The sequence below is a fragment of the Panthera uncia genome, chromosome B4, assembly GCF_023721935.1.
Source record: "Panthera uncia isolate 11264 chromosome B4, Puncia_PCG_1.0, whole genome shotgun sequence".
Lineage (NCBI taxonomy): Eukaryota > Metazoa > Chordata > Mammalia > Carnivora > Felidae > Panthera > Panthera uncia.
This window is the reverse complement of record NC_064809.1, coordinates 10,726,905-10,751,817: the sequence shown is the minus strand read 5'-3', so window position 1 is coordinate 10,751,817 and position 24,913 is coordinate 10,726,905. Positions and strand designations below refer to the sequence as shown.

At 39.4% G+C, this 24,913-nt stretch overlaps 1 protein-coding gene across 4 annotated transcripts in view; it reads left to right on the top strand.

The window, feature by feature from the left end:
- UPF2 (UPF2 regulator of nonsense mediated mRNA decay) overlaps positions 1-24,643 on the top strand; it is a 110,826-nt gene extending 86,183 nt beyond the window's left edge. For all 4 annotated transcript variants that reach the window (XM_049626827.1, XM_049626830.1, XM_049626828.1 and 1 more), the window contains exons 17-22: positions 2,482-2,586; positions 2,887-2,985; positions 5,936-6,103; positions 14,976-15,117; positions 16,521-16,641; positions 23,349-24,643. In XM_049626827.1, coding sequence (XP_049482784.1) covers positions 2,482-2,586; positions 2,887-2,985; positions 5,936-6,103; positions 14,976-15,117; positions 16,521-16,641; positions 23,349-23,358 — 645 coding nt within the window. In that variant the 3' untranslated portion in view covers positions 23,359-24,643. The remainder of the gene's footprint in view (positions 1-2,481; positions 2,587-2,886; positions 2,986-5,935; positions 6,104-14,975; positions 15,118-16,520; positions 16,642-23,348) is intronic.
- The last annotated feature ends 270 nt before the right edge of the window (positions 24,644-24,913 follow it).

Below are 24,913 nucleotides of genomic sequence, written 5' to 3'. Positions count from 1 at the left end.
TTATCTATTTTGAGAGAGAGAGAGTTTGAACAGGGGAGGGGCAGAGAGAGAGGGAGAGAGAGAATCCCAAGCAGGCACCACGCTGTCAGTGGCAGCCAGACATGGGGCTGGATCTTATAAACCGTGAGATCATGACCTGAGCCTAAATCAAGAGTCTGATGCTCAACCAGCTGAGCCACCCAGGCTGAAAGTTGTATGATTTTTAACCATTGCTTACTTTTCCAATTGCAGTTGAATATCATACATGATACAGTGTGTTTGCTAAGTGGAAAAAAACACAGTGTTCGGTCGGCATTGCATGAGCCTTGTCTGGGAGCAAAAGTGAGAGAGATGTGGTTTAATAAGTGAAGTTGCATAGTTTGCTTCTCCTCCCACTCAAGACCACCCTCTCCCATGGTTGCTCTCTGAGCATAGGGAGAACATTGTTAAAGAGAGAAAGCGGGTTGATTAATAGCAGTGAATAAGAAATTCTGCAACCGCTTGTTTCAGCTGAGAAAGAAAAGGGCTGGAGTTCACTCTTCAGACAAATTGTGCTCTTTGTTTTCATCTTGGTCCTCACTCCTTCAAGCTCCGCGTGGCATTTTGAAGTTCTCCCCAGCAGCTAACAACCAGAATATTTCCTCCTTAATATCAGCTACATAAATTAAAAATGACTTTCAAGATTAAGTAAATGTTCTTCTAAAATTTGAATTTTCTTTAGCATTTATACAATTTAGCAGGTTAAATACAAGATTTATCATTATAATAGCAATAATATTTATCGAGCATTCATTGTTCATAGTCACTTTTTTAAACACTGTATTTACATTACCATTTCTCATACCAACCTGTGAGGTAGGTGAGAAAATAAGGGACAAATAGGTGAATTTGCCCAAGATCTCAGAGTAGTAAGTGGTGAGCCAGTATTTGAACTCAGACGGTGTGACTGGTGCTGTGCTGACCCCTCCTGCTCTCCTTAGCCAGCTTAGATTTTGCAGTCCGGTCACTTCCAGATCCCACAGGTTATTATGTCAGTGTATAATAGGGATTAGGACAATGGGATTCTTGTCCAGCCTTTCGGTTTCAAAAGTTAATTAATCCATTGTGTTTGCCTGAGTTATAAAAAATAAAGGGTAAGGAGAAAAAGTTAATGCATTTTATTTTATTTTTTTTAATTTTGAAAGAGCACAGGCAGGGGAGGGGCAGAGAGAGAGGGAGAGACAGAATCCCAAGCAGGCTCCATGCTGTCAGCGCGGAGCCCCACTTGGGGCTCAATCCCACAAACCGTGAGATCATCACCTGAGCCAAAATCGAGAGTCGGATGCTCAACTGACTGAGCCACCCAGGCACCCCAATGCATTTTAATTTAAGTGTTAAGAAATGATTAATTTTTTTCCAAGGGCAAATTTAAGAGCATCTCTATTGCAAATTTGGTTGTGAATTACAGACTTATGTTAAAAAAAAAAAAAGTTAATGCATTTGAAAAAAAGTAAATGCATTTCTGTACATTCCCAGAGTATTTCCACTTTAGAAACTCTATAAGTTTCCAGATACCAGTATAGTAAATTATAATACACTATTTGGATTTTTAAAATTGTTATGTTATTTCTCATTCACATTCATTGTCTTGGCAGAATGAGAAGATGCTGGATTTAGCGTAGTCTTTTTTTACACTTACAGAACCAAGTGAGAGTGAGTTATGTTGTTGGAAGTGACAGGCTGCACAGATGGGGCACAACTGTGTGCTTTTGTATGTGTCTGCCCTTTTGAAATATCCTTTGGGGTTCTGTTAGTCTTCTGTTTGAAAGGAAATCTGGCTGATCGAAGAGGAGGTGGGGGCATTGACAAGAGAGGATGGGGAGAAGTGGTGAGGGGGAGTAGAATGTCTAGCTCCTGCTTAATAGGCAGTGTGTCCTTGGGCAAGTCACTTCCGAGCCTTAGTTTGTTCATGTATAACAATGGGGCGTGAGGTCTTATCCTGCCTTCTTAGAACTGGATAAAGCAAACAAAATGAAGTATGTGAGAACACCTTATAGGCTGTGGTGCTCTGTACAGTGTAGTGCTTTATAAATCTACTGTCCTTGCTTTCCACTGCTAACCAGGCTAAATTTGAACTATTTACTGACGTTCATTCCAGAGTTAGTTGAGTATTAAAGAACTACTATGAGAAACTCAGTCTCAAAACAGCCAGGGAGGAGGAATAACACAAAAGGTTCAGGAAGCTCATTCCTTTTGGAATTCAAGCAAAAGAGTTTCTACAAAGGATCTTTGTATTATTAGATCGGTGGAAGATAGTGAAATGGGTTTTCGGCTACTGGTGTGCATTAGTTTTCAGCTAATGTTGCCAGCTGACTTTGCCCTAAATTGTAGGCAAACCACATAAAAGGCTGGAACTTGAGAATAATGAACAATTATACAGAAATTTTTAAATCTTTTTAAGTAATGTAAAATATAGTAACCCTTTTCAAAATGTTTTAATCTTCTAATGTTATATAATTTCAGGAGGGTTCTGATAATGATGATGATGAGGGCGAGGAAGAAGAGGAAGAGAATACCGATTACCTTACAGATTCAAATAAAGAGAATGAAACAGATGAAGAAAATACTGTATGTATGGCTGAAAATTTGCTTTTGAGGTCACACAATATTTTCATTAGTATTTCAGTTTTAGCCACTGAAGTTGTGTTTCTTGTGATTACTGAAAAATATTCTTTTGGAAATTCATTTCAATTTGTTTTCCTATCTAAGTACCTTACTGTATTAACAGGTTTTTTTAAACATGTAGTGTTACACATTTTACTCACTTGTTCCTTGAGTTATGTTGAGCAAGTTATCCATACAAAAGACTCTGCCATCCAAAACTCTGGTTACAATTTGTGGTCTGATTTCTTGTTTTGTTTTAATAAGGAGGTAATGATTAAGGGAGGTGGACTTAAGCATGTACCTTGTGTGGAAGATGAGGACTTCATTCAAGCTCTGGATAAAATGATGCTGGAAAACCTTCAGGTACGAGCGGTTCCCCTATTCCAGAGGGTCCTCTCCCTACAGGATACTGCAGCCCATTCAGTTGTGGTGGTTACAGGGGTCTCTACAGCTTAACATTTGCCTCTGCAGCAACAGTACAGTTTGCGTCTGCCAGTACTTCTTATACTTTTCCTGATGTGCACATTTCTCTGGGATACACTGGGGGGAAAATGTAGTTAATGTAGGACTTTGAACAGAGTAATTTCATTGTACCAGTCTGCCTTTTTTCTCTGAAGTCCTATCTCTGTTGCTAAGACCTTTTACTTATAGTTTGTTTACAATTCAAACTTGGCCAAAGATCAGTATTTGGGGAAATTTAATACACTAAATTATTAAGCTTGATTTAAAATTTGAATAACTTGTCTATAAATATTTAGAGGAATATTGGTTATTTGATGTTTAAAGAAATTTTGTTTAATGTATTCTTGACATTAATACACTGGATTTTATAAAAAGCTCCATCTTCCCAGTGATATAGAATAATTATGAATAAACAAAATAGCTAGGAAACTTCTGGAAGCTGGCAGGTAAGATACTCAGTAAGACAATAAAACATTTTAAACACACAATAATAGATTGGCACAAGAATAAATGGATTAATGAAATAGGAAAGTCCAAAATCGACCTAAAACATGACAATTTAATAATATGGCAAAGACAACACTGCAAGTCAATTGAGGGAAAATGTATTATTCAATGGATTGTCGGTAAAAATAAAGCTGGATTTCTATTTTATATCCACACCGGAATTAACTGCAAACTTATCAGAAATCTTAATAATTGTGGAGACTGTTGATTATTGCATTAAGACTTCACCTTCTTCATACAGTGCTGTCAGACACTATTAGTATTGCTACATTTCAGTTAAAGCCACAGTAAGGCCACAAGAGTAGTAGTGGCGTGGTCTGTTTTCAGCCATCTTGTCCTATTGCTTTCTAGCCCAGAATGCCACGAGAAATGCCAGACCAGAAACAGACTGTATAATGCAGGGTAACGGCTGTATTATATCAGCAGGTCCCACACCGGTGAGGACAAATGAATGACCCAGGGTTTTTTTTGTTGTTGATTGAAACAATAAAGTCATGCTAGAGCTCACTGATAATCAAAAGATAAGCAGATTAAGAAGAACCTTTTTATCAGATCATCAGATACTAAGATGCGAAAAGTGATACTACCCATTGTGGTTAAGTATGGGTAAATATCTGTATTTGGAATATGTAAATCAGTCCATCTTTTTTAGAGAGAAACTTAGTAAACCTAGCAAATAGGCATGGCTTTTGATCTAAAAGTCCACCCTTAACTAATTTTCACCCAAGTATATGAAGTTAAATATATAAAGATGTCATACTGTAATGGGGAAATAGGTTTAGTAGAGAACCAATTATATAAATAAGAGAATATCCATATAATTAGCTCTGTATATACTCAACACAAAGATGCCCATTATATAGAATCAAAAAGAAGAAAAACGTATATAGTGAAGAACAGTATGCATAGATGGAGCTTGTGTGTACATGTGTGTTACTAACATTTTCAAGAAAAATGTGGAGAACACGCCCCATTGATACTGGTTGTTGTTCCTTGAAGCGTGGTGAGGGAGGGGTTGGTATGGAGACACTGGCTGATGCATTTTTGTATTTAAATAATTTACAAAGAGAATATGTTCATTTTATAATCAGAAAAAAAGTTAATTTACAAATAAAGATTGATCTAACATGATCCTTTGAAATTTTAAGTAAAAAAGTCTTTGTAAATCTTATGAATCTGGGAGAGCGTCAAGCAAATTCTACAAATTGGAACTTATAAACAATAAGACCTTACCCCTTTATTACCATTTTATTTGATTTAGGTCTCTTGCAAATATGGAGCCTATATCAAAGGCCATTTAAATTGTGGTAAAGCATTTTCAAAACCTTCGTGGCCTGTTAGCATTACCTGCTTAGATTTGAAGAATTACATTCAGCTCTTTCCTCATTTGTGCTCCATTCAGCAAATACAGAAAATTACGTGCAGTTTCCAAAATGCACCATGCTGTTTCATGTCCTTGCTTTTGGACCTGTCCTCCCCTTCGTAAACTCCCTCTGTATCCCCCAGACTGCTCTGCTGCCATCTGCTTACAAGAAGTCTTATGAAGCCTTAAAGACATTCTCAGACGTCCCAGTTTTGTTTAGTCTTTTGTGAAGTTTCAGCATCCACCCACTCCTAGCCAGGCCTATATAGTCACTTCACCCCAACACAGGTTATACATGACTTGGATGAATTGTAATTAATTTATTTCTCTATCCTAATTAACAGTTTTTGAGCTCTTTGAGGATAGAGACTGTCTTTTTAGTATTAGTATCTCAAGTAATAAGCCCAACGCACAAGTCTTCACTGAAGGTTTGTTTAAATAATTGATTAATAAATCCAGTGTCAATCTTGAAAACTTGATATTAACAAACAAAGTTAATCTGAACAGTAATAGATTCCATTCATTCCTAAATATTAATTGAGCACCTGCAGTATTTAAAACACCACTAGGGTATTTAAAACACCAGGGAAAGGGTATTCAGTGCCGAACCCCACCAGTCTGGTGGAGGATTGTCACAGAGAAGCAGACACTTGTGACACATGAGAAGTATGAAGGAAGATATGTGGTGCGGGTATGCACTTCAGGAGCATGCGGAGTCAGGAGAACCTACAGCATTGTGTGTTTGAGCTGCACCGGTAAACAGAGCCAGTCACTGGGGACTTGCACAGGTCTTCCCAGCCATACGTAAGAGGTGGGGGCAGAGGAGGGGGCGCCTCTGTCTCAGCTGCCCGTCAGGTTACTTTGGCTCTAATGATGATTGTGTTTTAAGAAATAATGGCACTGAATGAATTGTTCAGTTTATGTTTACATATATCCCTGTGTACGTTGGAGTATTTATATTTTTTCATTTCTATCTTTAAGCAACGAAGTGGCGAATCTGTTAAAGTGCACCAACTTGATGTTGCTATTCCTTTGCATCTCAAAAGCCAGCTGAGGAAAGGGCCACCACTCGGTGGTGGGGAGGGAGAGGCGGAGTCTGCAGACACTATGCCCTTTGTCATGTTAACAAGAAAAGGCAATAAACAACAGGTAAGAAACTGGCCACCACAGGTGATTGTTACTTATCAAGTGTAAGCAATAACTTTGTTTTATAGATTGTAAGTTATGTTTTGCCTATAAGAGGAGAAGAGTTGGAAACATGTAAAGTATTCAGTGGTAGGGGCGCCTGGGTGGCTCAGTTGGTTAAGCATCCAACTTCATCTCAGGTCATGATCTCACGATTCATGAGTTCAAGCCCTGCGTTGGGCTCTGTGCCACAGTTTGGAGCCTGGAGCCACTTCAGATTCTGTCTCCTTCTCTGTTCCTCCCCTGCTCGCACTCTGTCTCTCTCTCTCTCTCTCTCTCTCTCTCTCTCTCACACACACACACACACAAATAAAGATTAAAAATAAAGAAATAAAGTATTCAGTGTAGAAGTAATTTTATTTTTTATTATGTATAGAAGACACAGCTGACTTCTTTTGAATGTATTTTTTTTCTAAAATTTTTTTGTTAACGTTTATTCATTTTTGAGAGACAGAGAGAGACTGAGCGCAAACGGGTGGGGCAGAGAGAGAGGGAGACACAGAATCTGAAGCAGGATCCAGGCTCTGAGCTGTTAGCACAGAGCCTGATGCAGGGCTCAAACTCATGAACCGCGAGGTCATGACCCGAGCTGAAGCCAGACATTTAACTGACTGAGCCACCAGGCACTCCATTGAATAGATATTTTTTATTTCTTTCTTTCTTTTTATTTATTCTTTAAAAGGAAAGGACATTTAAATTTTGAATTCATATGTATTTGTTAGAATATATAAATCCCTTGACTTTCAGGAGGAAGGTTTCATAAGTAAACTCAGGGTGGGAAAGGAAAGGAGGGTGATGACAGATACATCTCAAGAAAATGTTCCGTGGTTAAGATTTTTCTTGAAAATCATTGTTTTTGACCCCTAATCCTTCTCCATTCTCCTTATACTGCTTCCTCCTTGTTTCCCATGTCTTACAGATGGCCCTCAAAATCATTTCCCTGACCACTAAGCTGTTAGTTTAGGGATTCATACTTTGGTTCATACATTCATTCATCAAATATTATTGAGCATCTCGTATGTGCCAAATACTGTTCTAGGTGCTGAGGCTATGGTGATAAATAAAAGTCCCTGCCCTTGTGAGCTCACATCTTGCTAAGGTTGACAAATGTATTTGTAAGGAGTGAAAAATACTATGAAGAAAATAAAGCCCAACTCTCAGACTCAACTCTAGGATATATCACATATTACTAATTCTCTAAGAGTTTTTTCACATTTCAACATTTCTGAAATCAAGCTGCCTCTTAGCGTTTATAACTGGCAGCATTTTTTTCTGTTTTAGTGATGTGTGATATAATGGTGTATCTTACAATTAATGGACCATCAGATTCTACGAAATATGGCAGCCACCACAACTTAGAGACGAGTTGAATGCCTGGCTTCCATATTCATTCACACAGTCACATAACAGGTAATTGTTGTTCACTTGCTGTGTACCAGGCACTGCCCCGGGTGCAGAAAGTACAACTGTCACTAGAGTTCCTTCTCTCTTGGGAGCTTTCATTCTGGTGCTGGGAGGCAAACAGTGAAGAAATACGTAATGTCAGGTTGGGGGGAATGCTCGGAAGGAAAATAAAATAAAAAAGAGGCTAGAGAGAGATTGGAATGGGAGGTGCGGAGCCTGCTGTTCTGGGACGATCAGCAGGTCCTCTAATGAGATGCCGTCTGTGATGGACGGGATAGTCTGTTCCCTCCGGCAACACAGCCTCCACGAGATGATGCCCAAATTAATTTTTATCTTTGCTTTTGTCAGGTAATTTCTTACATGCTCAGAGGATCAGAGTTGTGCGGGGTACATTATTTTGTTATACTGCAAGTAAATCTTGAGATATAAAAACTGTACACCAATTAGAATCCTGGAAGGGAGGACCAGAAAAGACTTTCCATCGTGTTGTATGTGAAGTTAACCTTGGCTCAGGCTCAGAGCACTGCTGTGTCTTCAGACATTGCCTTCATGATTCCTTTCCAGCCGTAGCCTTTCCTCCATTGCGGCCTCTGGGGTTAGTTCTCAGGAGAGCTCTGCCCTCACCCACCCTCAGGCCAGGGGTGAGCTCTGGCATGTCCTCAGTCCCGATCCTCCACTGAGTCCCTAGAAAAATAAGGGCGGGGTGGGAGGAGGGTTTGATCCAGACCCTAAACTGAGCTTTGCAAAACCGCGAGTTCATCGTGGTTCCTAGGATTCTCCAAGCCCAGAGTTTCTGCTTTTCTTTTCTAGGGACTGCATTGCTCTCTGAGCTTCGCTTTTCTGTTTCAGTCATTACCTTTTAGATCCGCTTCATTCTCTCTTTTCTTTAAAAGCTCTCAGCCCCTCCCTGACCCCATCACCAAATGTTCTTGGCATGAAAGAGAGGGGTTTTTCATTGTGAAGGGCCGTACCTGACAACCTCAGGTAGCTGTCCCTTGGTTACCATTTCTGTAGCGCTGCTGGACATTTGTATTGCTGGCATACTTCTCAAACACTTTTTCTTATCTGAAAGGGGGCTTAGGAATATCTTTCTGTGAAGATCAAATAACACAAAGGAAATAATTTGTTTTCTTCGTTTGTCCCTCCTTTTTGTGAGGCACATGTGAAAATTCATTTTAACTTTGTCAACTCGTATACCCCATTTGACCTTTTTAGAACATGTAGGCATAAATTAAACCACAGCCTACCTAAGAAACTCCTGAGCTTTGAAAAATAAATTCATTTCAGCAGTCCTGAATTCTATCAAGCAAAGTAAGACTATGTGTTTATTTTGTAGAAGGAATATTTTTGCTTTAAAGTAGATAAATTATATACTGTAGAACCCAAATAACTATACAAAATGAAGAGTGGAAGTTCTTATTTCTTAAAATGTGAAAGTCTGTTTAATTTTTAAGGAAACGTTTTTATTGAACTTTATTAAAAAATATTAGCAAGCATGAAATGAGAGCTCAGAGTACTTGGTTTTTAAGTAAATTTTCAACTCATAAACTTTATTTGGAATTTTGGAAAATGTTCAGTTTCAGGAACATTATTTGAAGAAACATCACTGGTATTTTGTGGTCTGAAAAAGAAAGTTATTTTGTTCTGATTTTTATTTCTTTATTTAACTTTTGGGTGTTAGCCCTTCTGGTGCAACGGTTTTTCTAGAAATGTGAAATGTTTTGCCTTATAGGAATCTTTAATTTCTAAGTCAAAGATCTCTTTGTGTACCAGATTTGTGCTCAGAAATAACTTTCTTCTGTAGTCATTAGGAAAATAAAAACTTGCACCAATTAAATGAGTAGTTAAAAACAAAGAGGATAATGCTATTCATAATTTCTTTCTTTCTAGATTTAAATATTTATGAAATAGAGTAATGAATTGAAATAAAATATTTTGATCATTAAAACAAGTTTTAATGTAATAGGAGCATTGTATTATGTTTTAAAGAGCTTTTTTTGATTGCTTTAAACAAGTATACATTATGTTATAGCTTAATACTTGTAAACAACCCATTTCTTTCCAGTATTTTAATATTTATAAGGAGTCATCATTTATTTTATATATTGTTTATCAATTGATACTTAAAGTAACTCGGGATTATGTGTGTATATATGCGTGTGTGTATTTCAGTTTCAGCTACAATTATGAAGTAGCTTTAAGATACAAAGTAAATCACCTTCATTCTATTTTTATATTCCAAGAAATCTCATTCGAGTGACTTTAGTCTTTTTGTCATTTAATTTGCCATAAAGTAGTGACTCTTTTTTAAAAATGTTTTAAAAGCTTTACGGGAAAGGCACTGGTGAAGTGGCATCAGAAAATTGGCCTCTTGTGCTCTCTGTATTTAATACTGTCTCTTTGGTCTTCTTTTTAAGTACATAATACTTGGAACACTTTTGTCTCAGGCCAGTTAGTCTTATAAATGAATAGAAACCTATGTTTTTCACATTTTTGATCAAATCATTATGAAATTTCTTATACGATGTTTTATGTTGTTTCATTAGTGTGGTAAATACCATCACCATTAATCTCGTCGTTACTGAATTATGAAGGACAATTCAAATGTTATTATTAGGAACCCAGTAAGGGGAAAAAATGGCCACCCTGTTTTCTCTCTGAATATGTTAATGTAGTGACAGATCGAAGCATCTTAGAATTGCAGCTTGTGGTTTCATAGCGATCAAGAAAGTGTCTGCATGCTTTGCCTTTAGTGTTTTGTAAAACAGTAATATGTCACTCTTTCTACGTTTGCATGTATTTATACACATTTACAGACCAGTTTGTAAAGGCCCTGAGGAAAAACCAGCCAGCTGAATAAGTAAGAGCATTGTAATATTTGGAATCTGTAACTTATCTTGAGAGACTCAGATTTGTTGCCTCTCTTTACCCTTACCATCTCAAATAAGGCATCTTATTTGACACTAGGAACCGAATGACTTAAAATTTAGCTGTGATTCTTGAAGCCTAATAGGTATTTTGCATTTCACTGAGATAGTACTCAACATTGCCCATATTTCTTTACTTTAATAAAGATAATAAAGTAATTATGGTAATAACAGCTAAAATATATTGAATTCCTGCTATGTTTCTCCAACATTGTTCTTTGATATGTTCTTTAAAATTGTTCTTTAAAATTATGTGTTAATTTATGTAGCTGTGTCTTTATTGATTTATACTGATGGGTTAAATTTTATTTAGAGTATTTGTCCCTCTGATGTCTATTTACTAACCAGATTTCACAGTTGTTGTGTTGAGGGAAGATTGGAAAATTGTGTCAAACCATCGTTTTGGAGATTGTTCTCATAGTTGTGGTCTTTGTAGAATTTGACATCTCTGTCTCTGCTGTCCTAGTAATTTGGCGTACTTCTGTGTACAGAGTCTGTTTTAGTTCAGCTTTTCTCTACCATTAGTTCTTTTAGCAGTGGATTTGGAAATGCGGGTGCAACAGGATGCTTTCCTCATGAATAGTCCTGAAAATGAAAAATTTCGTTATGAATTACTGTGACATCTTAGTAATTATGCTGCTTATTAGGAAGAGTACATATATTATGAAGTTTTTGTTTCACATTAGATACATGTTAAGAGTCTGGCAGAAAATTCACTTGGAGCTGAACTTTTTCATTAAATTACTTTTTGTGTACATTCCTGAGTTGTAAAACATAAATTAAAAGGTTTATTGGAGGGAACGATGGCCATTTTATTTTCACTTTGTTTCTGTTGTTTTTGTTAGTGGACGTAAGAGACAGTTGGGGCAAGTCCCATCTGATAGAGACATTCCTGGTGCAGACTACTGCACAGGCCCAAGGATAGTGTGCAGAAGCATTCACGGGTTTCACTTTCTACTTGGTGGTTGTCAGTCTCATTCTGCTAAGAAGGTGATTTTTTTAATTGAACTTGTGGTTTTATTTTGCTGCGATTTTAGTTTCAGAATGTCCAGTAGGTAATGAGGGCAGCTGTTCTGAACTTTGTTATTTTGGCGCATTATTAACAGGTATTATTTATGGAGAACCTGGTGTGTGCCGGGCCCTGTACTGCACACTCAGAGGTAGTACTACCTCAAAGGTAGTGTGGAAATCCTCCTTGTATAGTTGAGAGAAAGAGCTGTGAACCCCATCTGTCCGACTACAGAAATCCGTGTTCTCTGCAGCATTGCCTGGCAAGTGCTTATTTCATGAAAGCACTGACCGTAATGTGGAACTGAAAGGAAGTTTGGGGAAGAGGCAGAAAAAAAGATAGCACAGAATTCATAGTTGTGGATGAAGGCAAAGCAGGACCATGATGAAACCATGGACAGTAGAATTTAGCAATTAACAGTCCACAACCTGCAGGTTTTAAAGGAGATGTGGTTGAGAGGATATGGAGATCCTTTTTTTTTTTTCTTTTTTCTTTTGGTGTGTAGTTGACGTGAGGAAGTAGTTTTTAAAAGGCTGCGTTCAGGGCCAGAAGAACAAAGGATAATCCCACTGCTTGTGGAGAGATTTGGGAGGAAAATAGCTGTTCACTTTCATTTTTATCAAGTGAGAAGATTCCAGGGCACCTGGGTGGCTCATTTGGTTAAGCACCAGACTCTTGATTTTGGCTCAGGTCATGATCTCACAGTTTATGAGTTTGAGCCCCACATCAGGCTCTGAGCTGACACCGTGGAGTCTGCTTCAGATTCTCTCTCTCTCTCTGTCCCTCCACTGCTCGCTCTCTCTCTCTCAAAAATAAACATTAAAAAAAAAAGAGAGAGAGAGAGAGCAAGGAAGATTTCAACCAGGAAGGGTAAGTTGAAAATTGGGTAAAATCAGATAGTGTCCAAAGGGATAACTTATCTACTTTAAATGAGTCCCAGTCTTCAGGCAAAAATAAATTACATACTCGAGGACTGAAAGAACTTCTGTATGTAATTGTAGAGCAGTTGTCGTTAAATTTAGAAAGTTTTTCAGAGTGAGGCAGTAGTCAAAAGATTCATAAATGAGCAAATGATTTCCTTTTTCAAAGAGCAAGGAAAAGTATATTCTGAAAACTATATAATCCCGGAAACTTGATATCAACTTTCAGCATAATCCTAGATTGAATTTTAAAACAGATGATTTTAGTCGTTAGGAAAATGAAAATTAAAACCCGGGGTGAAAAATACCACTATATGTACTCACCAGAATGGATAAACTTAAAAAGAGATAGATAGGTGGATAGATAGACCGACCGACTGACCATACCAAATGCTGGCAAGGGTGTGACACAACCGGAACTTTCATACACTTTTAGTGGAATATAAAATGGCATACCTACTTTGGAACACATTTTTATAGTTTCTTAAAAAGTAAAACACACCACGGGGTACCTGGCTGTCTCAGTTGGCAGAGTGTGCAACTCTTGATCCTCGGGGTCATGAATTCGTGCCCCATGTTGGGTGTAGAGTTAATTTTTAAAAAATTAAAAAGTAAAACACACCAGGTATTCCCAGCTTTTCCTTCCTAGCATTTCACATTTAAGAAAAATGCATACATATGTCTACACAAACATTTGTTAAATATATTTGTAATAACCCCAAATAGAAATCCCAAATGCTATCAACAAGTGAGTGGATAAACAAATTGTGGCGTACAAGACAAGGAAATGCAGCTCTACAATAAAAAGGAACAAACTTAATACGTGCAGCAGCATGAATGCATCTGAAAGTTGTTGCGCAAAGTAAAAGAACCTAGACAAAATGTGTGTTGTATGATTCAACTTACGCAAACTTTTAGAAAGTACAAGCTATTCAGTAGTGACAGAAATCAAGTTGGCAGTTGCCTGGGGGTGAGGTAGAGAAAGAGATGGGTTACAGAGGGACAAAAGGAGCCTTTGGAGGTAATGGACATGTTCATTGCCTTGATTGCAGTGAGGTTTTCTTGATTGTATGTGTATGTGTATTTTTTTTTTCTTTAAAAGATGGTTTTGAGCTCATAAAATAGAACGGGATAGTTGCAGGGAGTCTGTACTCAACCACTCAGCACATTATGTCAGACTAAGCTCATCAGGAAGAACAAGTGAGGTCTGCTAGGCTGGTAGCCAAATGGACTACCATTTTTTTTTTTTTTATGTTTGTTTATATTTTTGAGAGAGAGATAGAAAGCACGGGCAGGGGAGGGGCTGTGGGGGGCTGCGGACAGAGGGTCTGAAGTGGGCTCCATGTTGACAGCAGAGAGCCCGACGCGGGGCTCAAACTCATGACCTGAGCCAAACCGACTGAGCCACCCAGGCACCCTGCCAAATGGACTACCTTAAATATATTTTTATTTTGCTATATGAGACACTTAGTTATCTACTGTGGTAAAGATGAAATGTAGTTAGTTGGGTTTGTAGATGTTTTGTACCCACACTTAACTACTCTTCACCTTAGTGTATCTGGCCAACTGCACGTAGTGTTCTGGGTATTACGTTTTAAGAGGAGTATTGACTGACTGAAGAGCGTCATATAAAAGAGAATACCAGAAGAAGACATCTGAGATAATAACAAAGAATCAGATTGTCAAATCAGATTCAAATGAATCGGAATTTTTATACAGTGTTAAGCTTTACTAATAATTTCAAGGTTGCAAGCATCAAAAGGGCATAGGTCAAGCAGAGAGAGGTCTGGGGTCCTGAGCACAGCTACCTATGCCCTTTCTTTCCTCATGAGGCATGCTGTTGATCCAAAGTATTAGAGGAGGTCTCTTAACTGAGTTGTGCATGTTACACACAGCAGAGAGAATTCAGGTTGTGAAATGTTTCTGTCTTGTACTCAGATAGTTACATAGCTTACTCATCTATTTCCAGGGAACCATGGTCCTTAAATTCATAGATTTCTATCTAAGTTTGTTTACCTTGCACAATCCAAACCAGGGATATCCTGCTAAAAACAAAAGCATTTCACAGATAAGGACTCTCTCTCATAACAGAGAAATATGTCTCACAGGGCAGTTGCTTAATTCTTCCTCTGTTCTAACATTGCATTCTATCTTTAGAAATAAGGTCTGTCAATACTAAAGGTGGAATAGATTTGTTCTGTATTGTTCAGGAGGCCAGAACTGGTTCCAGAGGATAGAAATGAAAAGGCTGCAAGTTACAGCTTGCTATATAAAAGCCTTTTTTGACAGTGACCCATAAATAATAGGGTCTGTATGATGGAAATTGATACCCTGTTGCTAGATGTGTGCCTCCAAACATAGTGCGGGAAAAGAGAGGCTTCTCCTTTTCTTGAGGTTGAACTTGATGGTCTTCCATTTCCTAACCATCCCTAGTGGATTTGTCTCTAGTAGTTTAAGACTATTGTCTGTTTATGTTCTTAGATGATACTGTCTTTATTTAGACTTATTTGAAATCTTTGTTTTCTTCTTTTGATTTTCTCAAGCCATTTGTGATTTCTTTTGTTATTTTTTCTCAGTTTAAGATCCTTAATGTACCCATGTCTTCCCAACTTGCTGCAAATCACTGGAACCAGCAACAGGCAGAACAAGAAGAGAGGATGAGAATGAAAAAGCTCACACTAGATATCAATGAACGGCAAGAACAAGAAGATTATCAAGGTATACAGTCACTTATAGGACAGAAGTAGAAAATGTTTTTGCCTCTTGGGCTTTTTAAATATAGAATATTAGAGTTCTTATCTCCCCCTTTTCATGTCATCTTTGTAAATGTTTAGCCTGAGAAGTTGATTGTTTTTTATATTCCTTCCTATCTTCATTTTTCTCACTTACTTGCAAAATAACAATATAATTTTCATCATACCTTGCTAACTCCATTATTCAGTTAGATCCCATACTGTTAGAGCTATGTTTGCAGGTGAGATGAGGATCAGTTTTTAATTGGGTCATGTTGCCAGTCATCTGTGAGCAAATTAAATCAATACATAGTTATTATCTTATTTTGTCTGTTGGGGAGTCCTGTCTCAAGGGCCCCGTGCTTCCTCAGATTTGAGAGTATACTCAAATTAAGATTCCAGTTTTGGGGCGTCTGGTGGCTCAGTCTGTTGAGCGTCCAACTTCGGCTCGGGTCATGGTCTCACAGCTCGTGAGTTCGAGCCCCACGTCGGGCTCTGTGCTGACAGCTTGGAGCCTGGAGCCTGCTTCGGATTCTGTGTCTCCCTTCTCTCTCTGTCCCTAACCCACTCGCATTCTGTCTCTCTCTCAAAAATAAAATAAACATAAAAAAAAAATTAAGATTCCAGTTTTACGCAGGTAAACCGAACACTCTTGAATTAACTGGAACCTTATGTGCACAGAGTCCATGAACACTTCATAAACCAGCCTCTTGGCATTTCTGTGACACCTAAATTTTAGAGTCATAACATGTCTGTTGATACAGCACTGTACTGACACACTACTTTCTATGCAAGAGGTTGTTGCATAAATAAATATTTGGTTTTCTATCCTTGAGTCGGTCTTCTAGAATCTCTTCTGGTTGATACCCCACATTTTTAATAATAAGTAAGCTAGTACTCAGTGTAAAGGGCTTAACTGTGAGCTGGACACTGTCTTATGTACCACAGTTCTAGGAGGTAAGTGCTTATTCTCATCCCCATTTGACATTTAGGGACATTTAGGGAAACTGAACTGGAAGACCCATGGCTAGTAAGTGGCAGAACTGGGATTCGTTCCAATAGTGTCTTGTCTGGCTCCAGACAATATGCTTGTAGCTATTGAACTAGACTGCTTTTCATACTGTTTTACAGCCTCGCAAGATACTTATGTGGTGGCCAAATTGACAGGATGGGGGACATTGGGTATTAAATGATATTAAAGAGCATGTCTCCTCTCTTGATGTGCTCTTTCAGAATTTCTTAATCATTGTAGACTGTGTAATGGTTCTTTTTGTTTACTCCCCTACCTAACAACTAGTAAACGTGATCTCCCTAGGGTTTTATTTGCTTCATGGAGGGGAGTGCATTTACCAGAGTTAGCCACCTTTTCTGTTTTGCTCCTGCTTACAGAAATGCTGCAGTCTCTTGCCCAGCGCCCAGCCCCAGCAAACACCAATCGGGAGCGGCGGCCTCGTTACCAACATCCAAAGGGAGCACCTAATGCGGATCTAATCTTTAAGACTGGTGGGAGGTAGGACAGTCCGTCTCTCTTTCTTCTGTAGCTGTTTGTTTTTCATGATGTCCACATGAATAGATTGTTCTGGATTACACCTAATGATAAAGGCCTGATTACTAGCAAAATAGAAAAGTCTTTGAGTTGTAAGTATTTGAGAAAAAAAAACCTATTTATAGAATAATTGCAGGGTTTTTTTCTTTTTTCTTTTTTTTTTTTTTTTAATTTCAGCCACAGTGATCTTGGCTTTCACCCTCTCTTTGTGGACTTCTTTGGATTTTTAAATTTTCTCTTTTGCATTCATAGAGATGACTAGTTATAGATGAATTTGAGAGAAATCACAGGCTTTTGTGTCAGAATTTCTCAGGTCAGTGTTAAGTAATCCATGTTTACAAAAACTCAACCTGTTTCCTAGACTTTCACGCTTTTAGGTTGAGTTTGTTTTGAGGTATTTTGTTTGTTTGTTTTTAATTGTAAAATGTCCTCCTGGGATCTATGCCAGTTTTACTTTTTTTTTTTTTTTTAAGTAGGCTCTGCGCTCAGCACAGAGCGCAATGGAGAGCTTGAACTCATGAGCCTGGTATTTGAGTTGGATGCTTAACCAACTTAGCCATGCAAGTGTGCCCTCCAACCATGCTAGTTTTTCTTAAACTTGAGTTGCTTAAAGTGAAATAGTTAAAACTCTAGAAGGAATTTTACATAGATGTTTCCTAATAAGATCTTACTCGTCTTTTAAGGGAGAAAATTATTTAAAGTTTTTCTGAGATCTGATCTAAAGACCCATACCATCAACTCAGTTTTCTGTCTTGTGGTCGAGTTATGATCAAAGGTGTCATTGACTTTGCTGCTCTTACTGATCTCCTTCGGGGTACTAGTGTTTAGCTAAGGACGTACATCAGCCCCAAGACATCACCTTGCTGTTAGGGGCGGGCAGGTTAGGTGTGGAAGGGATTGTGCTCTGAGCGGGAGCAGAAGAGTCCATTATTGTGTAGAGCAATGCTGGGGAAATGGCACAGGTCTCTTTTACTTGCTCTGTGTTTGTTCCCAATAACATTTTTCTTTTTCTTTTTCTTTTTCTTTTTTTTCTTTTTCTTTTTCTCTTTTTTTTTTTAAATTTTTTTTACATTTATTTATTTTTGAGAGACAGAGAGAAACAGAGCACAAGTAAGGGTGGGGCAGAGAGAGAAGGAGACACAGAATCCCATGCAGGCTCCAGGCTCTGAGCTGACAGTACAGAGCCTGACATGGGGCTCAAACTCACAAACCGCGAGATCATGACCCGAGCCAAAGTCGGGCACTTAACCGACTGAGCCACCCAGGCGCCCCATCACATTTTTCTTTGAACTATATGCTTGGACAGCTCTAATCAAATTGCTGGTTAGAACATTGGTTTCTCATGACAGTTTAGGGGTCTGTTTTTTTAACATCTATGGAGTGTAATGTTTTTAGAAATCCAAGTTAGAACTGATGTACAAATCCATCTAATTAGGCATAATAAGATACTAGGTTATTTTTATTATCCAAGCTTCATTAAAGTCTTTTAATAAAATCTTTTATTGGTACTAAAATGTGGAAGCCAGCTATTTTAAGAGGCCATGCAAGTTTTAGTTTTCAGCTTTTATATTTTCTTACATACCTTTAAATATATTTCAGTGTTCTTGATATACCCGTTTCTCTTCTTGTCTCATGATTGGTGAACAGAACTATTAAGAATATTTTATCTTGAGTGGCGCCTGGGTGGCTCAGTCGTTTGAGTGTCCAACTCTTGATTTCAGCTCAGGTCATGATCTCACAGGTCATGGGGTTGAGCCCGTGTTGGGGCCTGTGCTGACAACATGAAGCCTACTTGGGATTCTCTCTCCCTCTCCCTCTCCCCCTCTCTCTCTGCCCCTCTCCCACCCATACTCTCTCTCTCTCAAAAATAAATAAACTTTTAAAAAAGCAAAAAAAGAACTTTAAAAAGAGGAATATTTTATCTTGATGTTTTCCGTCAGTTTCACCTGTTTATATTACAGCTTAACATCTCTGAACAGCATTATTTCTGTTAAAACCTAATCCCTTCTTGAGTCACATAATGCAAGTACAGTGTCTTTTCCTAATTTTTAAATGTTTGGGTAGATTTATAGAATCAGTAACTATGACATTTGGTACATAATGAGTATTTCCGGTATGATTTGCTCCCCTCAGCATCTGCCATGGGTTCAGTCCTCCTGTACTATGACAAATTAAAAAGTACGAAAAGATAAAGTCTTTACCCTCAAGTCTAGTGGGAAGACTAAGTATGGGTACTTGAAAGAGTTAATTCTGTCCAAGTCAATACATTTATTTTAAAAAGCCATTGAGAGTTTATTAAGTCCCAGGCATTTCCTAAGCAGTTGGGGGAAAAATATGGGAAAACAGATGTGTGAACTTACATATGCTAAAAGATAAACATAAAGCTGTACCTTTCTTCGTTTGCTGCCAGTTATTCAGTTGTTTTTCCTCATATTCTTTAACTTTTTGTTTTTCCTTCCCTCCCTCCAGCCCCTAGTTAACCAAACTTGGAAGAATTGGCCCTGTTTGTTCTTTCTTCCTCCCCTCTCACTGGTGTGGCTGACTGCGGTCTTCTGCCCTCCCCCACTCCCAGCTGCCACCCTGTGCTTCACTTCTGTCGCTTTCAGGCTGCCTCAGCAGTGCTTAGCATGTGGCCCCTCTTTATCTTGACATATGCTCTCTTCCCTGGACTTCTGTGGCTCTCGTGTCTTCTGGTCTTTCTCCTCCCTCCTTGACTCCTCCTCCTGTCTCCTGACTCCTCTATGGGCTTGCCTCTGCCTGGAGACGCTCTGTCCCTCTGGGTCCGTCCAAGCCCTCCTGTCCTACTCTTGTGCACTCTCCACAGGAGGCGTCCTTCCCTCCTGTGGCCCAGTTCCCTTTCAGAGCTCCTGGTCAGGTCTCACAGTTTAGATTCTGATTGCATGTCCAGCTGTCTTCTAAACAACCGTCTAGAAGGTGTGTCCCTTGCCCCCATGCCACTCTCCTCCTCTGTTCTCTGGCTCATCGAGTGGAGGCACTGCTGAGCCAGTTATCCAAACTGGAAATGTAGGTTTTGGTTTGGACTCTTCACTCCCTCAGTTTCCATGTCTAGTTAATTGACAAATACTTTGATTCTACTACTGAATGGCTCTCACCCTTGCCTGTTTGATTCTGTCTCTGCTGCTGAGACCGGAGATCAAGCCGCCATCACCTCTCATCGCATTGCTGCCCGCAGCTCCCACATCTGCTTCTCAGTCTCCAGTGTCAACCCTTCCAGTTCATTCTCTGTGCTGTCCCCACATTGTTCTTTCTAAAATGAAGTCTGTTGTCTGAGGAGGTGAACTCTTGTGCTTAAAATCCTCAGTGGCTCCTCATGGCTTGTAGCGTATAAAGTCCAAGCTCCTCAGCTTGGTTACCATGGCCCTGCATGGTGAGGGTGTACTTACCTTATTGGCTTTATCGCTTTCTCTTCCTTCCTCTACTCCCAACCAAGCTGGCCTTTCTGTCTTTCTGGTTAGGTTCTTTTTTCACCTCCCTTGCTTGGAACTTTTTCACACTTTCCTCTGGATATCTCCTGTTCCTCCTTCAGGTCTTACCTTGATATTCTCAGATCTGACGTAGGTTGGTACATACATGCTGCCTTTGCTCGCTGTATTTCTACAGACCTTATCCTGTGTAATCGCCTGCCAACTTTTCTTTATCCCCTTTGAGACTGAGAGCTGAGGCAGAAATGAAGCCGCATCTTGTTTTCTACTATGGCTCTTCTGTCACTCCTGTGCCTGCCATACGGTAGATGTTCAGTTAATATTTGTTAAGTGGACAAAGGGACTTTTAAAGGTCTGTATTTGGTCATTTAATAAACTTTTTCCCTAAGCTCTGTTCCCTAGAAGCTCTTTTTTCCTCATTTCCTGATTTTGTGAAAGTCCCATTTCTTGAGCTACCATCTCTTCCTGTCTTAAATCTCTTCTTAAAATAATAACTCAAAAAAATGCTGACTTGTCCGTCATTCTTAAAAATGGCTCTCTATAAAGTTTTAAGGTACTTTTCAAAGCCAGTGCTCTCGAAATAGAGGTGTGAGTGAACGTGGTAGAGGAACAAGCAGTCACGTAAACATGAGTTTTTGAGCACCAAATGTTCTTGGCCATTTTTTTAAACTTAAGTTTTAAGTGAAGAAATGTAGTGATTTGAAAGAACATAACTGGTGGGGTGGAGTTTCCTGGTGGTTTGGCACCTCTTTATTTTTTTTCTATTTTAATGCCGTGCCAGACAGTGGAAAGATGTGTATCTAGAGCGGTGGTTCATCCGATCCCTTAGGGAGAAAATACCGCGAGGTGAATTCCTAAACAGAGGAGGGAAGAGAAAACTTGTCAGGTCTGAGAAAGTGTTTTCAATTTGACTTTTAACTTGGCTACAGCTTATTTTAAAAATTAGTTACTAACACTGTTCATGTTCTATGGCAAATGAGGGGAAATTCATTTGGAAACTGTTTATTAAAGCAGTTGAAGTTCCTTACCCAGGGATTTTGATAGGTTCCCAGACATGAATTATAATGATTTAAAATTTTTCTAATCACAAGGTGGTCCTTAAAATAGGCTGTACATTAAAATAGTGGCCGTTCTCACTGGGCAGTGATGCCCTAATAAAGTACAGGCCTTTGCTTATAATGCGTTAAAATGGCAATAGCACTCTAAGTAAAACAATTAACCAGTGTAGAACACGGTTGTTTTCCACTCTGCTGGTGTTGAAAAAACTGAAACTTTACATCTCTGGCAAGTGTTAGTGCTGATATGGTTGATATGCTAAAATTCATATGAATTAAACCAGTGCTCCTTAAACTTTATTTTTATTTTTTATTTCAGTTACTTAGGTAACCTCTATACCCCATGTGGGGCTCGAACTCAAGACCCCAAGATCAGGAGTTACACACTCCTCTGACTAAGCCAGCCAGGCACCCCTTCTTAAACTTCAAAATAGGTATTTTAATCATCGGACTCTTACTAAGCTGCTGGTTCTAACTCGTTTCTAACAACATCTCCCAGGTGATGTCAAAGCTGCTGGAATGCAGATCACACTCTGAGTACCAAGTGTTATTTATACTATCAGACTTTTCTTTAAACCTGTCATAAGTAGATGCGCATTTTTTGTTAGATATTTTCTTTATGTCCTTATTATAAAGTTAAGTAATTGATACTTTTGTTGTAAAGCAGGGTCCCTTGTAGAATAAGCACATAATCCAAAGCGAATATTTTAGGTACTTTCTGAGCTCTTACATTTTTTAAGTCTCTCAAAACTATTGTTTTGCCTATAAAGCAGTCAAATAATATTCTACACTATATACAGGGATATATTTGTCTTATCAAAGACTGGACATTTTTCCCCCTGTCATTTCCTATATTTATTTAAAATACTCCATTTTAGGGGTGCCTGGGCGGCTCAGTCGGTTGGGCATCTCACTCTTCATTTTGGCTCAGGTCATGATCTCATGGTTTGTAGGTTCTAGCCCTGTGTCAGGCTCTGTACTGACAGGGTGGAGTCCACTTGGGATTCTCTCTCTCCCTCTCTCTCTCTCTCTCTGCCCTTCCCCCATTCCCTCTCTCTGCTCCTCTTTCATGTGCAAAAGAAATAAACTTTAAAACACTCCATTTTAGAACATGGCTTTGTCTTGACTTCAAGAAAGAGACGTTTCTTTCTCAGGGAATACTTGTGTTCTTGACCGTCTTCCATTCAGTTCAGTCCCGTTTTTGGTACGTCCGGCCAAAGATAACACTTTTCCATACTCGCATTTTACTCTTTGAAATCAGGTTCTCGCTAATGTAACTTGCCTTGTGAGAAGCAAACTGCGTGTTTGCTGGTGCTGCCATAAGAAGTACCACCGCTGGGTGACTGTAATGATGGAACGATGTCTCAGTCTGGAGGCGTCTGCAGGGCTGCTTCCTCCTGAGGGCTGGGAGGGACCGTCTGTTCCGGGGCCCTCCATTAGCTTCTGGTGGTTTGGCACAGTCTTGGCATCCCTTGGCTTTCCTTTGTTGATCCAACACCTGCCGTCTTCACCCGGCGTCCTCCCTGTCCGTGTGTCTCTGTCCACTTCCCCCTCTTTAGGACACACACTGGATTGGGGGCCCGTCCTACTCGAGTGTGGCCTTATCTTTACTAATTCCCTCTGTACTGACCATTCCAAATAAGGTCGTGTCCTGAGGTACTGGCGGTAGACTTCAACATGTGATTTTATACACATTGTACAAACCATTGTACAAACCCTAAACACTCAGCACCTTAGAAAGTAGTTACTGGAACATTCCAAGACCACCTATCTGATCACCATCAGCGTTGCTCTTTTTAGTGCCTGCCCCTCTGTTCCTGTTGTTTGTCAGTTCAGTAGGAGTTTGTGTGCTTTTTTTTTTAAGTTGCATTTATTTTGAGAGAGAGAGTGTGTGAGCACGAGCAGGGGGGAGGGGCAGAGAGAGAATCCCAAGCAGTCGCCACGCTCAGCGAGGAGCCCGACGCCAGGCTCGATCTCACAACCTGCAATTAATACGTGAACCAAAATCAGGAGTTTGTCGCTCGACCAACTGAGCCACCCAGGCACCCCTTGTGTGCTGTTTAAGAAGCACTGATTTGCCTGGGAGACGGTGGTCTGTATAGGGCACCTTTTCTTGCCGCAAGTTTGCCCTCAGTACTAGTTCTCTTTAACGTTGCCCTATTTGTACCTCCAGGAGACGTTGATCCAGCAGCACGTGTCATTTCATTAGGTCCTGTATCTGATGTTGTGGATAGTGGAGTCCTCCAGCAATTGAATGAGAGCAGTGGACACATCTCAGCATGTCGGTCTAGAGAGTTGCGAATCTAAACCTGGGACGGGCTGGGGCCGTGAGGCGGGAACAGCAGCCTCTGCCAACACCGGAACAAGCCGACGCTTCCAGATAAGGCGGAAAGGCCTTTTGCAATGGAAATCACGTGAGGGTTAATCTTCTCTTGAGAATAGCAGTCAAGAAATGAGATGGTTAACTTGACTACTGAGCAGTTACACCAAGAAGAGCGTCAGTGAGATGACTGAGTCAGAGAAGAAACGGTTGTGATGGTAATGGTATGGGGGAAATGAACTTGAGTTTTAAATTTGATTTGAGTTACAGTGTCTCTGAATTGAACATCCCATGTTGGAAGAAGATACATTTGGGGGCTCCAGGACTACAGTAGAAAAGTATAGAGCAAGCAGTAAAATCTTCTAGTAAAAACTTACATGCAGGACAACAAAATGATGAAAGATATCCAAATACCAGGTAATCCACCAGGAAGGCTTTTGTTTAGGAATTTGTTTCAAGAGGAACAAGGGATGAGGGAGAAAAATCAGTTTTATCCATCAGAGTCAGTAATACAAAATTGCCTATTAGGGTAAAAGAAAAATGTGAAGACTTAGTATACAAAGAGCATGAGTTCAGATGGCTTAGGGGAGTCTGACACCAGCCCAAGAAGGGAGAGTTGAGCCCATTGTAAGTATCATTGAAAACAGACAGCGTGCCGGTCAGCATGTCACAGAAAATGGACGAAGGACAACAAGAAGGGGATCAGAAGATTTTGTTGACCTTCATGGGTTTACAGCCTTTGTCTCTAAACAAAGTATGGAAACAGTAGAGCTTTTATTTTGCGTTTGTTTTTGTTTTGTTTTGTTGTTTTTGTTTTGTTTTGTTTTCCCCCCACTAAATAGAAATGAGGGTTCTTAGTCTGTTTCTGGCAATCTGTTAATTTATTAGGATAGTTGTCTTTTGTTTGCTTTCTGATAGGCATAGTAAATTTAGTTAAAGAGCACATCTGTATGCTACAACTTGATTACATCTTTTTTTCCTAGCTATTTTGCATTTTTTTCTTTTACCATGTTTCAGTTTCTGCATGTAGAATTAAATAAGAAACAAAACTTGTAAAGTTGTAACATTTCACATGGAAATGCTGCCCGATCTTCACCAGCTTCAGAAATCTGACCTTTGCCGATGCTGCAATAAAGTGTTGTCATTTAGATTTGGCGTGGTCGCGCTTTATTTGGCTTGGGTTTTGAAGATTTATTAATGGGTAGATCCTCCGCGTCCTTCTGGAACAGTTTCAGAGTCGCTTTCTTTGGCCAGGCCACGCTGGTGCTGCTCTCCCTGCAGCATCGTGTGTTTGCATGGTTTTCCCGGGTGCCTGAGTCAGCTCACCTTCGGGTCAGTACAAAAGGGAGCCTGTGAGTAGAATTAAGCATTTTTAGAATAGGCTTGAAGCTGGTTAGGATGGAAAAGGTGGTGACACA